Below are 17,977 nucleotides of genomic sequence, written 5' to 3'. Positions count from 1 at the left end.
ACAAATATTTTCTTCTTATAATATTAGTATGGATGAAGAAGAAAATGTTTTCTCGACAGTTAATTCTAGTCTGAAATCCACAAAATTCGAATTTAAGAACCTCATGACACAAATATCATAAATTATTATGTTGTCTGAAAGTTAAGTACTAGGTACTTGCAGTAAACATAATAATGATACGATAAATTTGAGCATTATTGTAAAGCTACAATTAGCTCTTGCTGCTTTATTGCAGTGTACATCACGCCATGAGAACACTAAAAGGATCATTGTTTTATGTTTCATCTCCTCAGACAGCACCGAAGTCGTTCATCAGCGGACAACAGACGGTTTATGAGCGTTTTCAGAAATTCAATCGTAAAAGCAGGCGTGCCATTGTTTTGCTCACATAATTTATTGCGATTATTCTCAAGTCGCTGTCACGTGCGATGGACGATATATCTCACAGGACTCTACCAAGAATACTGTCCCGAACATACACGATACTTTTAGAAAATTTCAAAAGTTTCAAGAAATCGACATTGCTTTGTTCCCTACTTTCTGTGCTTGTTTGTTGTTGTTGCATGTTATCAACCCACACCTATGCATGCAAGTCTCACAGTACAGCTAAGTATTCTTGAACACTGAATCCATGTAGATGATGTCAGTATCTGACTTGTATTGAAAAAGAAGCTATTTTATTTGAATTTGTAATTCGTATTTTTATCATATTTTTAGAGTAATTTCTTAATTTTGTGTCTTTTTATTGTAAATTGGTGTGTTTATTTATATCAAATTATTTTTGCGAATAGAGAGTTTATTTTGTTCTGTTCTAAAAGCCATCGATGTAAATAAGTAGCGCGTCTGCTCAGCTATCACGGTCGTAAAGGTTTGAGAAAATAAGTAAAAATATTTGAGCGATGAATTCGTTAGAACGCAGTGATATATAATCACTGTGAATGCGATCCATTAGTCTTCTTGTCGAGATTGTCGACCCAAATTGTTTGCAACGAAAATACTCCAACTTGAATACCCGCTGACGAATCAATCGAGACTTGTTGAAAACGTTCTCTGACTCACACTGATCAAGTTTCCTTCAGTAAGTCAATTTGTGGAAGCTTTCAATTTTATGTTCTAATAATTTTGTACAAGTGCAGTTTGAAATATATGAAACGAAAAAAATTGGATAATGTTACTCTTATGCATACTCTATTGTTCGGATTTTTACGCATCATTGAGCAAATTTTCAAAAATTCTACAGACAATTTAAATTGCACGTTTAGATTAATTCATTACGATATTTAAATACTTAAATCAGTCTAGTTATATAAAATGCACAGCTTTATTTTAGAAAGGTTGCTTGATATATATCAAGAAATACTAAGTGAATAAAGATAAAATTTGGCAGAAAGATAGATTGTGACCAGGAGACGTCCGCTAAGAAAATATATATTTTTGGAAATTCTATCTCTAAAAGGGATGAAATAGAGGTTACAAGTTTGTATGAAACATTAGATTTGAAGAAGACACATGAAATATTCACGCGGTCGTAGCCGCGGGCAAAGGCTAGTTAGTAGTAATATTTTTCTGTTATAAAAAATAACAGTGATTCTGGCAAAATCAAAATGTAGTAGTAGAAGTATTGAAGGGAATAATAAAAATATATCTCCACAAATGATTTCTTTGCTAGTTGATTGTTTCTTTAAATGTGCCTGTCGCAATTAAGATCAAGAGGTTTGGGTCGCCATTTCAAGGGTGACTTCTCTGGACGCGGCAGGAATCGGAATACCGTGGATATCGGGGGCCAGGCGGGACCTGGTCACGATCGCTGGAATTGATATTCTCATAGGCTTCGGGTCGCGACACTTTCCGTCCAAGCCCAAGATTATATGTCACTGAATGAGAGTGTGTCATGAAACGATTGTTTGAACTACTTTGGACTTTCTTCACGTTAGTGAAACATTTATTTATTTAGGATTCGAATACCTATAGCGGTCTACACACCAAAGCCGCTGACCCGGCGGCACAGCCCGGCGGCTTAGTGCCGGCGGGTTAACCCGGCGGCTTCAGAATGTCCAAGCCGAACGACTTTGCCGGCGGCAATACCGGCGGCACGACAGCCGCGGCATGTGGTGTTCTAGTAATTGCCAAATAGTCGTAGAGATTGGACGTGTGTGTTGCGAATAATTCAGAAGTAGTATTTTCAGATTGACATGGAGGAGGACGATAACAGTGATTTAATAATAGCAGTTTGTGGAGTTATTATCGGTGGATCCCTCAACACACGAAAGTGTTGGGTTAGGCCAAGTTTAATGAGTCGCAATAAATACAGTACTTGTCAAAGATTAAGTGATTTAAGGGAAGACGACTTGGTTCTATACAAACCCATTTCTTTTAAGACTTTCCTGTCATTAACCAGTACCGACTTTGAATATTTACTGAATATTGTTGGACACAAAATAGCTAAACAAGACACAAATTACAGAAAAGCAGTTTCACCAGTAGAAAGATTGTCAATAACGTTAAAATACCTAAGCTCAGGAAATTCTTTTAGTAGCCTGTGCGACGTCTTTAAAGTATCTCCTCAACTAATTTCAAGCATTATTCCTGAAGTATGTGATGCTTTAGTTGAAGGACTTTCAGATTATGTGAAAATTCCAAGGAGTCAGGAAGGATGGAGAGAAATTGCAGATGAATATTTAAAAAGATGGCAAATACCCAATTGTCTTGGGTCAATGGATGGGAAACACATAAAACTTCAATGTCCCCCAAAAAGTGGAAGTGATTATATAAACTATAAAAAATATTTCAGTATTGTGCTCTTTGCTTTGGTAGATGCTGATTACAACTTTTTGTACGCTAATGTGGGATGTCAGGGTCGGATTTCAGATGGTGGGGTTTTTAATAATTCAGCATTATGTCGATTGTTAAATGATAATGAATTGAATATACCACATAAAACCCCTTTACCCGGAAGGAATCTACCAGTACCGTATTTTTTTTTGGGTGATGACGCGTTTCCTCTGCAACCCCATATTATAAAGGCTTATGATGGTAATCACACAATGGGATCATCTAAGAGGGTTTTTAACTATCGCGTATGTCGAGGGCGAAGAGTAGTTGAAAACGTGTTTGGGCAGTTAACACACAAATTTAAGATTTTTCATAGACCTATTCAGCTAATCCCAGAAAAAGCTACTACTGTAACTTTGGCGTGTATACATTTATTTAATTATATCAAACGAACCGCTGCAACTCAGCAAAATGAATACGATACTGAAAATAATCAAGGAGAAATCTTTCCCGGTGAATGGCGTAGACATCTTGAAAACGACAGTTGCTTAGATAATATGTCAGGAGAAGACAATCAAACCTCGGATACTACAGTGACCGCTGAGGATACAAGAGTGGAGTTGACTCATTATTTTCTTTCTAGTGTCGGAGGATTAGAATGGCAATATAACCAATAACTCAACTCATATAATCAATATTATTTTTAATCATTAAAGTAGTTCCATGTATTATCCATTAAATCTAAAATCGTAAATTACACAGTGAGATACACTCTTATTGTGATTCGTATAATAAAATTTTAAACAAAATAAGAAATGTGTTTTTGTAAACCAATAACATGATATTAACTATTGGTAGAAGTGTCACTAAACTAAAATTAAAACCTTGCTATTCCTTACGCACATATGTCAAGCTCTACTCGTGTGAAGGGAATAGTCAACACTAATTTTAAATTTAACTTTAATGGGGCTACCTATAGCTACCTTTATTATACCAAAAAGAAAATTAAATATTTATAACATATTTTGAAGATTACTTTATAACACTATCAGAAGGATTTAGAGCTAGGTATTCTTCAGCAAATGTTTCTAGTGACGAAGGTTGAATTGTTTGTGGATCTGAGTTTGTTTGGGCAGAGTATTCAGAAGAAGTTAAGTTATTTGTAGAAGGGCTTACAACCGCCTGTTGTAGTGAAGATGCTGTATAGTATCCTGGATGACTGTGTGAACTAGAAACACTACTTGGTCTTGCAAAATCCGTAAATGTATCGGATCTATATCCAGTTTCGGCTTCAAATATTATATTGTTGATCCGATGTCTCACAATAGCTTTCATTTGTCGATCCATTTGTCTTAACTGACCCGCAATATAATCTCCAAATAAACCATCCTCATCTTTTGTCACATTTGGTCGTTGGGAGACATTCTTCATAATATTCAATGCTTCGGATATCAACTCTTTATTAGGGTTGATTTTAGGACGTTTATTTCGTTGCCAAGTTGTATTTTCTGGCGACATCTGTGGTAAATCATTATGATTTGATTGTGAATCTCCTGGTGACATCTGTGGTAAATCATTTTGATTTGATTGTGATTCTCGTCTCGATTGTGAATCGTGGCTCGTCGACGGTGTGTCCTGCGAAAAAAGACGAAAAAGACTGACGTTTTACTTTAATTTAATAAAAAATAAATAAGTATCTCTAGTCAAAATCAACATTTATTGTGTATTTTTTTATTATGGATTTTATTAAAGGCACTGAATAAGTCTTCAACATTTCAATTACTTTTTTTTCAAACACATTTTTTTTACCTGAGTGGCAACTATTTTGCCAATGCCCGGGAAAGGGTTAAAATGTAAATACCAAGATACACTAATAAATAAACTAATATTATAATTATATGTCTATGGGGCCCTAGTTGCCTGATTATAAATAAAAAAAAAATATATCTTTACTTACAGTATCGGTGGTTCCAGTAGGCACATTTTTGTTCCGCAGAAAATTTAGTGATTTGTAGGCAAACCATTTACTATGATAAATACCATCAGTACCCGCACCAGACTTATTTGAATTATCTTCTTTTTTTTTCTCTCGGTAATAATGACTAGTTAAATTTTTTATCTTTCTCTCGATTTCCGGAACATCAGTAGCAAATTCACTGGCAATTTCATTAAATGCGTCGTAACGCTTTGGCCGGCTTTTGTAGTCACGGTTTTTTGGGTTCCATAATATTTCTTTTAAATGATAGAGGTCTATTAGTTTTATAACTGTTGCATCGTCCCACTCCATATTGGTTAGTTGATAAAAATAAAAGTGCCGACACTTCACAACAACAGAGAATGAATAAGTGATACGTCACTACTCTATGAAAGCCGGCGGGCAACTGACTGAGTGAGTGGAGAGGGATGCCGTCGGCATCGGCATGCTGCCCCGCCGGCTTGCCCGCGCGGGCGCAAGCCGGCGGCATGATTGTACAAAATAAGGCCGGCGGGTTGGGCCGGCGATCCGTGCCGCCGGGTCAGCGGCTTTGGTGTGTAGACCGCTTAAGAGACAACAGGAATAGAGTTGAGCATTTAAGGTTTTATATTTATTTATGTTAATAATAAATAAATACATACATTATAGGTATATAGAATTTAAATGTTCTTCGAATACGTCTATACTATACGTCTAGTACAATAGTGTTAGACGTATATTCTAGTACGTCGCGGCAGCGCGCTTGGCTTGGCGCGCCGCCAATCAATGTTAGATGATCCCGCGGTCACTGTCAAGCTCGCCGGACTTTGTGGACAACTTATTTTTGTATCAGAAAATTAACTTTGACCTAAACTTTGTCCTATGGAATTTAGCTTTATATAATAACACATTTTTGAGTGGGAAGATCAATTTATTCACTAGTAAGTAGCTTTGCTCGCGGCTTCACCCGTGTGATTTTTCTTTCCAATAAAAGAATCGAAGTAAAATCTCAATCTTTACCGCGTACTTTGCAGTCCCGTCCCACTTTTAAAAATGAAGAAGTTGTATACAAACTTGCAACCTCTATTTCACCCTTTCCAAAATCCAAATAATGCATAAATTTTCTCATCAATCATCTGGCGACGTCAACTATGCCAGAGATGTCACACGCGTGTACTCCGTACGAGATTTTGTATGACAGTATTATTGAAATTTAAGCAACATTTTGTAATAAAAAATTAAAAACAACGGAGCGCACATTCAAAACTACTATAGACTACATTTATATATTTACTACATTTTTCACGAATTTATTAATAAATACTTAATGGTAAATTTTCGTCTTTTTTTTATGAATATAATCAGAACTGTTTATTTTACAATAATAGCAAAGCAATATTTGAAATCCACATAATGAGCCCTTTTATTTGATATCCCCTGATAATTACCCTTATTTGAAGAAAAAATATATATTTACTCAGTTCGTATATATTTGGGTCATAGGATTACACCATTTTACCAAATTTTACCTGATTTGGTCCAGTAAATATGACAGTGATGTGACAGACTGACGGACAGAGAGACGAACGAGTGATCCTATAAGGGTTCCGTTTTTGATTTTTGTACGCAACTCTAAAAACAAATTGCTTCGTTGTTTTTTTTTTCAAAAACAATGAAGTAGGCAGATACTCTGTCCTTGCCTACTCGACTGTTCGAATTCAAAACTTCGCGACCCCAAAAATTTCAAAATCAAATGCAACAAAGCAGTTTTGTTTACAAGTTCCTGTTCCCAGTTTACACGTTTTTCAATACCTCTGGTATTATGCAGAGTGTTTCCGAAAGAGTACTCTCGTTTCTGCACTCCTCAGGATAGATAATCTCATTTTAATAATGCTGGGGTGCCGCCGAATGATAATGGTGGAATAATAATAATAATAAATAAATATATTAGGACAAATCACACCGATTGAGCTAGCCCCAAAGTAAGTTCGAGACTTGTGTTACGGGATACTAACTCAACGATACTATATTTTATAACAAATACATATATAGATAAACATCCAAGACCCGGGCCAATCAGAAAAAGATCATTTTTCCATCATGACCCGACCGGGGATCGAACCCGGGACCTCTCGGTTCAGAGGCAAGCACTTTACCACTTCGCCACCGAGGTCGTCAAATAAAAGTTGGGAGGAGGAGGGGAGCGGGGGGAGAAGTGAAGCGGCAAATTGTCCTTATAAATGACAAGGCATGGGGCACGCAGACAATTTGGTCCGTGGATTGGGCTCGAACTAACAACGACCACTAAATATCTTTCGAATAATGTCAAACGGTAACAAATATAACTTTTTCGATATAAATTGAAAGCCATGTCAATGAATAAAAATATTCTATTAAGTATTAAACTTATAAAAAACACTAGAAAAAAACGCTTTTATCGCACGTAAAAGCCAAAAAACGGCTATGATACGATATTGCATCATGGAATGCCAGTGCATATCTTCCGGCTCCATCATCAGACCTTGAAACCTAACGTGGTCAATATGTCCATAGTCCAAACACAGCTTTTTAAGAAGTTCATATCTTCCGGCTCGGCTAACTAGGTACATACAGCAGCCAATCTTCTGACGCTACGATCCTTGCAAAATGGTTCAATTAGTTACCTTAGATTCCATTACCTACATAGTTCCTTACATACACAGGTCGATCTAATAAAAGCATGTTAAAAAGAAAAATTATGGCTTGGAAGATTACAGAGTCGTTGAAATCTCTCATTAGATCATTTTACAAATATCATATGCAATTCCATAATGTAAATCCTTCTTTCTACTACACAATCTAATAAGAGACACCGGATTTGTAGCTTTAGCGAGTTCGCGCAATTATGCGTCGTTAGCTACAAGTGGCGCTCAACTCGCGGCGTATTCCATTTGCGTCTCGAGCAAATCTCCCGAAATTTCTGAAACAAGTCATGTTTCCACAATTTAGCATAAAGCCTCACGTTCTCGCGACATAAGCTGTCGTTATCTGTCGCGGGGCGGTGCGGGGGACGGGGATGGCCATTTTTCTGGCTCAGCGTGCGTTGCGAAATATTGTCCGCCGCTTAGCGCATCGCCCTTCATTTACATACATTTACATTATAATCCCTGTTGTTTGCCGCGAGGACAGTCCCACTTTTGCTAATAGACTTCAAAATGGTGGCAGAGTTACAATGAAAATTGAACAATGAAAGAACGGAAGGTCATATTTATTCATTTAGGCATTTAGGTATGTATAACTAATATATAATCATTTAATTGTATCCACGGATTATTGATTCAGATTTTTCATAAATATACGACTAGATCCATAAAGGTAATAACGTTTTGTAAGGTATAAAGACTACGCAACTCGTGATAAAAAATGATAGTATTTTATCGTTCCTACGTTATAGAAATGTAAGTTGTGTATTCCTTTAGTATTATTGTAATGGAGCGGCCAGGGCGCGCGCCGCGCCGCTGTCGTATTTACAATGAGGGCAGCTACTACTTGTACTGCTCTATTTTAAACAGCCATAAAGTCTTCTTGTTATCCTCTCAAGGAGACGACTACTGAGTGTACAATAAACGCATTGGTCCTGAAGCATCCTGGTCAGCATAATATCTAAAATTAATTGTTGCGGCGCGGTGACTAACGAGCACGAATTGTGTTAACCATTAATTTGCACGAAAACTATCTTGACGATTAATGTTTTCGTTGTATAAATTTCGAATATAAGCTCATTCGTAGTCATGAATAAAAAGTTCGGCACAAATTTTTTTTTTATTGTTTAGGCATACAAACAGAATACAGATAATATAAGAACGTAATAAAATCTATAAATACAATAAACAAATCTGCTGTCCTTAGTGGATAGCACATTAGTTTCTTGTTTTAACGTTATACTCTTAATATAACTTAAGTTTGTTTAGCTTTTCACTTAATACGAACAAAATAAGTATACAACTCACTCTATGCTACTGTATGCGATCTTTCAAACTACGTAACAAATTTTGATGCGATTTTAAACAGATAGAGTTATCAAAGGGGAAGGTTTAAGTGTATTTTATTATGGTTTCATCCAAACGAAGCCGGGACGGCCTGCTAGTAAATAATATAATATATATTAACATAAACACACTATACACCTAGGTGCTTAAGCTCGTTTGACGAAATCGAGAATATAAAGAGAAGTTGCAACGTCATTGCATGATTTATGTGACAGGCACGTTAAAAGCTTCCACCCATGTTCGCCTGCTCCAAACGCCTATATCTGTGAGATATTTGACGTTTGCGATATTTTATTGCAATATTAGGACCATATTTTGCAGTATTTACAATAATTTATCGGCATTAATTATGAAACTATTAGTCTATTAAGTGTACAGTTCCATCGTAGCGCACACGCAAGAGCATTTACAAGTGGGTATGAAACATGGTAGTACAGGCTCAGGCACGAATTACATCGAGGAGAGCGGTAAGCCGCGCGTCGCATGACACGCTTCACGCGACGTAGTTGTAGGTGCAGGAGCCGGGCAGGATTAGCAGGGCTAGCAATGCTAATTAATTTCGTCGGAACCATTTTGTTTTACATTGTAACAAACTTCCAGTTTTAGAAAAAGAAGTAGATACTTTTAAATTCACATATGACTGACAAGGCGTTTGTCTTGGCAAGCTGTTAAGCTTCATATTTTTTTAATTACATAGTTTTTATTTGAAGAAATATACTTTACATCGATTTTTTTCACGCTTTGGATAAAATAACGAGACACAAAATAACTTTACTTTTTTGTTTCGATTTATTTCAGTTGTGATAGCTGTATGAACTCTACGTACGATTAGTATAATTAACAATGGAATTAGGATCGACTGCCTAAAATTCCCATTGGAACGAACTAATACCGCGTATAAATGCAGCAAGTTTCTGGCTAATCTCGCTTATCCACCTGGTCTGGAGGCCAAAAGCGAGACCATTCAAATAAAGCTAGTTTATCTGTCAACGGGTTGGTTCGCGCCCCAGCCCTGCGCTAATCCGCGGGGATCAGCGCCGGCCGCTCAATTTGTCACCATTACCCGGACACCTGGTTTGTGTGCACGCCTCGATCCAGCACGCCTCTCGTCTCCGTCGCTCACCAATGTGTTCGATATAAACTTTATTTGAAACGTCAAATAGTTTTGAGGTATATTTAATATCTTAGTAATTTTGTTTTCATCGTTTCCTACGATTCCAAATAAAATAATTCACTAGGAACTAAGTTTAAAAAATGATTAGAAAAAGTATAAAGTTGTAAAAGTGATATAATGATGATGAAAGCCATTGTATGACTTCTTTATTATCAAAAAAAGTGTGCTGACGGAACCTAAACTCGTAACGTCGGTCACTCTCGCCGGCGCGCGTCACTCCACGCTCACACTTTATAAATCACTTTCACTTTTCTCCGCCCGGGAACATGTCACTTCCGGTAACTTAGTTTGCAGATTATTCACTCTACACAAGAAAAATCCTCTACGAAATTCTCTACTGAATTGGGTTAGACCCGACATAAATAATGTCAGGCGTAAACGGCATTGCGCTGTTCTATGAATATTCATTTAAGGTCGCAGGTCACCCGTGGAACCCGCAAATACTCACCGCTAGATTTAATGATAGGCTTCCGCTAGCTATTGCTGGGGACAAGTGACGTCAAGAAGTACGATTTACAAGTTTTGCATTTTTTATTTCTGGGTTAGCCAAATAATATGTAGGTAGGTTTTAAAAGCGCTTAGCGATCAGAATGTTAGAGTTCTTCATCTTATGTTGTATTATCATTATCAAATAATAAAATTAAATTTGTACATTGTATATTTTTTAGAAATTTTTAGTATAGACTTGTCTAAAAATATAGATTACAAATCTGTAGTTCAAATCTACCAGGCCGATTTACTTGACATTTGGTATGTAGATACCTTATATGATTAAACCTTAATTTACCTTATAATGGAATAATATATCATAGATATATTTCATCCCGATTTTTTTGCGATTCCCGATGAAAGTCAAATATTGAGCTAACGGTAATCTGTTTACTTAAAATTTGGTGTGAAGGTATCCTAAGTACTGGCATAACTTTTTATCACAGAAAACAATTAAAGAGACCTGTAGGAAAGTCAAATGGACCTGAACTGGTGGACCGATTTACTTGAAATTTAGTACGAAAATTCGTAACGGAGGAAGACGAAGCAATGGGTATTCCAAAAAGATCCAGAACCAGAATGCTACGTTGCGCTCCGTTGTTTTGTACAGGACGAACGGCGATGTACGTCAAACCTATACATTTCTGCGTTATTCTGCGTTGATCCGTCGACGAACGTCAACGCAACGTACGAAGGATTATACGTCATTATCATCATAATATTTATAAATCAGTGAAAATTTCAGTGTAGGTATAGGTAGTAACGTCTGGTAGCATTAACTCTTCGAACACGTAATACTATTAGTGGGACTCAGACACGCCAGATGCGATTACTGGATCATTAGCGCTGCTACATGTACCCTCCGACATGTACCGTCAGCACTCCAACCTATCCAAATTCAGCGTATACTCACCACTATTACCACCGCATAGAGATCTAATAACTTGTCATGTTGTTGACTACCAGCCCCTGGTTGTACTCGTCTGCGATCTCTGTCGAAGTTTGTGAACATGAACGCAAGAAACGTTAACGTGTTATTAGTAGATCGAAACTTAAGGTATTGTAATAATATACCAGATTTAATTTTGATTACCAGCCTTATACATAAGCAGGATCGGAATAGGAAGCGATTCAAGAAGGACTCCTATTTCTACTTTTAATTTTTGAAAATGATTCAAATATCATTAAAAATCATAAATAGGATCTTTTTCAAGCTCTGCTTCAGTATTACTACTTCGATCAATTCTACTAATGTAAAATAAAAGCAAAAATATCGCACCAAGCAAGTTGGTTGAAATAACTACATCAACAGAAAAGATACGAACTTAAAACGATGCAAAAACTTTAACCTGAGCACTAAAGATTTCTGTTTATGACAAATTTCCAACTCCGAGAATACATTACAACCGGCGAGGTTTACGTGTCGAGTGCAGTTCACAGTTGGAATTATTTTGCAGGCTGTCTGTTCTGATAGTTGGCTCGGTAATGAATTAGCAGACTTGCCTTATTTTACATTTTACGACTCTTGGAATGGTATTTCCACGACTCTTACCGCTCAAGTTATAAATCTTAACCGTAATTGACCCATAATATTGGAGACTAAACATTTTATTTGAACACCTGTACTCTCTTGCTGTACGATTAGCTTTTAAATACAATAAATTATGATGTTTGACATTTATCATATGTCGAAATGAATATCAACACAACGCGTAACCCGGTTATTAACGGCAGTGAAATACAATACGAATTACTCAATAATATGTGTTAGCCGTAAGTGGCGAATATTATATTTCAAAGCCGCTAATGTATCGATGAGCACAAACTTGGAAATTCGATTATCTGTTATGTTCCATGGTTTTCTAAGAACAAAGGACTAGAATAAAGTATTATGGTATAATGAATAATATATAATAGATAGATATAATAATAACCTATTACGGTCACTCTGCTTTAACATCATTTGTATTTATTGTACGGTCTCTTTCTAAACCATACGATCATGAATGATAAGTTGATGTGATTGATACCAACTGAATGATTTTACGATGTTTATTGATAAGATTGATAATTGATATGAGTGCACGCGATGAATGATATTCATGTACTTTTGTTTTTGTTAGATTACGCCGCGGCGCATGTAATGCTGATGCAAGTAAACTGTACTAAGTGTTTGCACTGTATGTACATTTATAAAAAAATCTATTTATATGGTTTTGTTTGCTTGATTAATAAGTTATATTTTACTTATTTCATTCACGTCTTAATTAAAGAAATACTAGATGTCATTTTTGAATTGTTATAAGTTTTATAAATAAGTCTAAGATCATTCCTCTGTCAGTTAGCTATGCTAGGAAGAGCAATATTATTATGATTCATACTAGCATGTAGTTATTATTATGGCATAAATTGATAAATTGAATATGTGAAATATAGACCTAGTTATGGTGTCTTAAATTCGAAAGTGTCAATACTAATAAAAAGTCTTTTTGATTTAAGAGCACAGTAACACATAAATAGGTTAAAGATAAATGATTTTCATGATCAAGCTACATTACCAACAAATTTACATAAATATGATGAACAACACTACATGGCATCGCTTGGTGGTTTGCGGGTGGTCTGAGAGTCTGTTTGTGCGGTAGATCCCGCTCCGCGCAGATTATATTATGAATACTCAAGTAGTCGTGACATTGCGAACGCTACCAGAGGATAGAGCTAGATTGATGGCAGAACGCAAGAGAGCCACCGTCTTATCATAAAATGTTAACAGATGTCCTCATTCTGCAGTAATTTAAATTATGAAAACAAAACAATGACAGCCGATGTTGAACTTATTGGAACTTTACAGATGAAACATCGATTTGCTTTTCATTTGATATTCTTATTTATTTACTTTCCATGTATAATATTAAAATCATTCTCTTAATAGATAGGTTTTGTATATAGTATCTCTTATGATTTCATTTTACAATAATTGACTATTATTGGTAAAAATGTTCAATATACTTACAATATACTACTTGTTATGAGCAAACTCCACGTTCTTGTTTATGGTCTTAGTTATCTAGGCCTGTGAAATGGCTGGTATTTCAGAAGTAACCATGTATGACAGAGTAGAATATTCAACACGGTTAGCAAAATGCAGGAAAAGTTTAATGCAAGTATTTGCTAGAATAATACTGGATCTCGGAGTACCTGATATATTGCAGCCTGTTCGAGACTCACGTCTTGATCTAAATCCAGTTGGCAATAAAACAAAATTCGCATCAATCACGCAGCGTGAGGCCCCGCAGGAGGCAGATTGAACCAACAGAAGGTCATCATTATTGACCATTTCGAAAATCATTACAAAGATCTGTAAGTTTTGTTATAAAAGATGGATACTGTAATTGTAATATATAATGTTATTGATAAAAAAGATGGCAAAGATTTTATATATTTATTTTTCTTTTATATTTGATTTTGGTATTTTCATCATTCAAGATATCGTGTGATTTTTTTGTTATGTAAGTATTTTATATACTTCAATGGATCTAGAACTGACTGTCCTGCCCGTTTAAATTTAGTATTGAAGTTGTATTATTATTATGGTGATAAAGTCAATGACAATATTTTATCAGCCTTTACAAATGTACCTAGACCGACTGAATAGAAGACTTAGATTGTCTTCTGATCAGATGTTGCTTATAGCAACAGCAGTAATCGAATGCACTTCTTGTTATCTTAGACTGTTTAGTCTAGTTTCCACGTGCGTGAGGTTATTACTGAATCACGAGCTGTTCTCCTGCCACTACAAACATTATAGTGTTACATTATCTTCAATACTACGTCATTATATGAATTTCCACACAAATTGAACATTGTGATACTATCACTGATTTGGATGATACCCATAATATAATAATAATATACGATGATGAGAATAATAAAATAATTAATGAATCAATCATTAGTAACTTAACATTAACTTACATTAACTTTTGTATGTTAACTAGTAAGATAACATGCAATATAACTTCCACAGCATGATGGATTTTAACAAAACTGCTTAAATGTTTCTCAATAGATTAAAATAAAACAATTTTAAAGAAATAAATTTCATGAGATTCTTCACTCATATTCAATACTCTTACAGCTCCACTTATACCTTTCTCTATTTCTTCAACAAAATGCTTGGACAAATTAATACATAGACTAATTAGTAGTAGAAGCACAAGTTTTTAGAACAAGGTAACTTTGACTTCTGCTTGAGTGTATTAGCTAATCAAAGGTGGTACTGCTAGCTGGTAACTTTTTCATTGACTTATGTCGGAGCCCACGCGTGTCATCAGACTCTGAGTGGCGGCCGCGAGGTGAGTGAGGCGTGGGCCGACCTCAGATTGATGCGATGTCTAGTAATCACACGCCGGTTCTATGCCGTAATGAATAATAAGTGCGGTGATTTGCGCGACTTGACGGGCGGTATATGCTTTGAAGAATGCTTGCAGTTAACTATGTTTAGATTCATAATAAGTTTTTGAGAAGCAACCTTTTTGATGAGCTTAATATTGACAGCTACTGGTTTTAGTTCATGTAAATGTTTTGTTAGATTAAGAGTGTTGTTTTTTTGAAACGGTTCAGATAATTATATTATGCATGTAAGCTTACAAAAGTATAAGAAGATTTATCAAAATATCAACTTGTGCTTTCCCTATAACGAAAGGCCTGACATGGCCATTCACATCTCCTCCATCGGCGGGCGTTGTGTGGGCGGCCTTATCTATTAATAGGTAATCGCACGCGCATATAAATTGACGCATTACGCCGATTATCATCGTAATAGCCGCGAGATGAAGCTATATTGAAAAGTTATTTATCTTTTGGTCGCCGGCGATGATGCAACGGACCTTTGTTCAAAGACCAGTGTATGAATTAATGATTGCGGCACATTTAATGATTATTTTTGAATATCATTTGTTTTATATTTTTACAGAAAGTATATATTTGAAAAAAAGTTGCCTATGTCACTCTACAAAATACATTAAATAGTCAAAACTAAATATTCATAATAATAAAATTGTCAAACATGCAAAATAAAACATACAATACTTAAATAAAAAAATTTGAAATCTAACCTATGATAACATTATAACCAGTTCCTTAGCAAAGGTGCCTAAAACACTAGCCGCGTTACCACGCTGTATTGCTATGGCTATTCTTCAGAAATGGTCCTTCAGTCCGGGGCAGGATTTACCAGATTTCTCCACTATATACGGTGCCCGATCTTCCTAATAAGATGTTTGGCGTCAGAGCCCCAACTGTCTCCACGGCAATGGGCACAAATATCTTCATTTAAACACGTTTTTTTTTTCTGAACACTATTTCAAGATATATGTTCAAAGCCGACAATGGATCTTATGACCTAGGTACCATCTTTAACAACAACAAAAAAAATACATTACATCATTTAATATAAGTCTGCTCATATAAAATTATGATAGGGCATCGAATAATTTCAACAACTGAAATTGAAGTAAATATCAGTATACAGGTTATTTTTCTCACAAACTTGAGAATCTATTTGAAATTCCGTATTGAAAAAAAGTCTCGATTTCCAATTTGGTAGAAATGTTAATGAATAGTGAAGTTATCAGCGAGTTAGTCAAAAGTTCGAGAGATCAAACAGTTTCACTCGTAGGTGTTACAGACAACTAATTTAATTTGGGAATAAAAGTGGATTGGGAATGGGAGAGAGGGTCATCTAATTGAAAAAGTTTTTGTCGCGGCGGCGCACCGCTCCGACTCATTGAGTGAGTTTATTGGACTTCGGATTGTTGTCCCCCTGCGCGGCCCAGTCTAACACAAGCATAGATCATAATAATGAAACGTCAATAAGTAATACCTTGTATTTGTTATATCGGGGAATTTGTTACATACATACATTTGAAACTAGCAGAACTGGATTTTCAAGATATGTAGATGAATGTTCGTTGTATTATGGCTACACAAATTGAAGAATTTCTGCAGTCATTTCACTAAAATCAATCTGAAATACATATTTCATTTCATATATTTAAAACCTAAAATTTGAAATTTGCTACTCGAGTAAAATGTTACATGTCGATTAGGTAAACGATTACCAAATCGTCGCTACCAACATGACTAGCTACAAGTCTAAATATAACACGCATGCTTAGGCATGTTATTGAACTTGCGAACTTTAGTTTACAGCAGCCGTTTACAAGTTTACATCCAAGCGGGACTGTTCGCATAATATTGGTGCGGCCGGAGCGCACTGAAAACAAACAAGCCGACCTACCCACTGCTATAACGCTCACTTCGTAAACTTGTTGGTTAACTAAACAAACACTCAGTTACTGAAATTATTGGTAATTCGAGCCTATTATTTATAATTGCAATAACAATAATAACGGAATACATTGTTTTGTCATTTCATTTTTACGCCGCCTTTTTCATGGAAGTAATTTCCATTTCACTACGGATATAAACTTCTCAATTCATTTAACTGTATAGAAAGAACCCTTTATACTCGTAGTCTACGCAAGAAACTTAAGATTTCAGATAAATTTCAGGTATTGTTATTGTTAGTATAAACATACGAGATGTTGTTAAAAACAACAAGTTTAAAAACTGCAGTTGTAATGTCTTTTCTTCTTGTTGTTGGAATGGCTATTTAATCTCGTGTTCCATGTATCTCTCTAATGAAAGAACTGTTGAGGACGAGGAATGCAATAAACTGCATCGGACGGCGACGACTGCCAGAAATATTTCTGGTTTCTTATTGTTATTACAGGAGCTCCCTATGATCCTCCCATACGGATTTATCAAATATAGAATCAATTTAACGACTTTTACCCGAGAGTTGTTCTCCCTTTTTTTTCCTTTTTATTATCTTCTCTAAATGTCACGTGAAGTGCTTAATTATTGAAGTAACTTGAGTGTGTAATCTTAACACTGGCTGCTCGTTTCTCTCCAGTTCAGAATCAAAGCCTATTTGCTCACTTTTCCCCAGGTTTCCGATCAAACTCCGGACGAAAAAAGTTTCAAATGGAGTGTAACGACTAGACGGTTAGTTTAAATTCTTCTACGATAAATTCAATTCCGACACGTCGGGGCTCGAGGAAACGCAGTGCAATCGACTGAATGCAACTTGTTGAAAGACCGCGCGACGTTGTGGCGCAGCGTGGTGTTCGTATGCAGCGCGATGAGATCCTAGCGTCAAATGGCTATGTGGACATATTGCATAGGTTTGCGGTTATAATTCAAATCAACAAATCTCACTTCAATTAAGTTATCATTTTTATTAATGGGTTTTAATTAAAATGTATTTTTGTCTGTTGCATATTTCTTATATTCATATTCTAATACATGTGTATAAATTAAAAGTCTTCGTAAAAATAATATTTCTATTTTATGAAGTAATAAATACATGTCTAGTCTAGACTCGTTATTGTCTGATCGACACGATAACTATCTACAGCCTGCCAGACCAGCCCGAATAAAAGACATCACACCTCTCGCTGTCGCATAGTCACACTCATTTCATACTCTTTTATT

The 17,977-nt window shown here is 35.8% G+C and overlaps 2 protein-coding genes across 15 annotated transcripts in view; one reads left to right on the top strand and one right to left on the bottom strand.

Annotated features, from left to right (window-relative positions):
- LOC128672643 (uncharacterized protein) overlaps positions 1 to 17,977 on the top strand; it is a 315,359-nt gene that overhangs the window by 255,343 nt on the left and 42,039 nt on the right. The window lies entirely within an intron of this gene.
- Positions 3,558 to 5,317, bottom strand: LOC128672647 (uncharacterized). The gene is made up of 2 exons (XM_053749940.2): positions 4,730 to 5,317; positions 3,558 to 4,407 (listed from the first exon to the last, which is right to left on the bottom strand). The coding sequence occupies exons 1-2, from the start codon at positions 5,057 to 5,059 to the stop codon at positions 3,805 to 3,807; spliced, it is 933 nt and encodes a 310-aa protein (XP_053605915.1). The 5' UTR covers positions 5,060 to 5,317; the 3' UTR covers positions 3,558 to 3,804.

This window comes from Plodia interpunctella, chromosome 9 (assembly GCF_027563975.2).
Source record: "Plodia interpunctella isolate USDA-ARS_2022_Savannah chromosome 9, ilPloInte3.2, whole genome shotgun sequence".
NCBI lineage: Eukaryota > Metazoa > Arthropoda > Insecta > Lepidoptera > Pyralidae > Plodia > Plodia interpunctella.
Note: the sequence above shows the minus strand (reverse complement) of the source record. Positions and strands in the feature narration are given on the sequence as shown.

Excerpts from the sequence above, each read along its gene's own strand:
- LOC128672647 (XM_053749940.2), bottom strand. The coding sequence starts at position 5,059 with ATGGAGTGGGACGATGCAACAGTTATAAAACTAATAGACCTCTATCAT. Across the intron at positions 4,408-4,729 it reads CTACTGGAACCACCGATACT|GACACACCGTCGACGAGCCA; the intron begins GTAAGTAAAGAT and ends CTTTTTTCGCAG.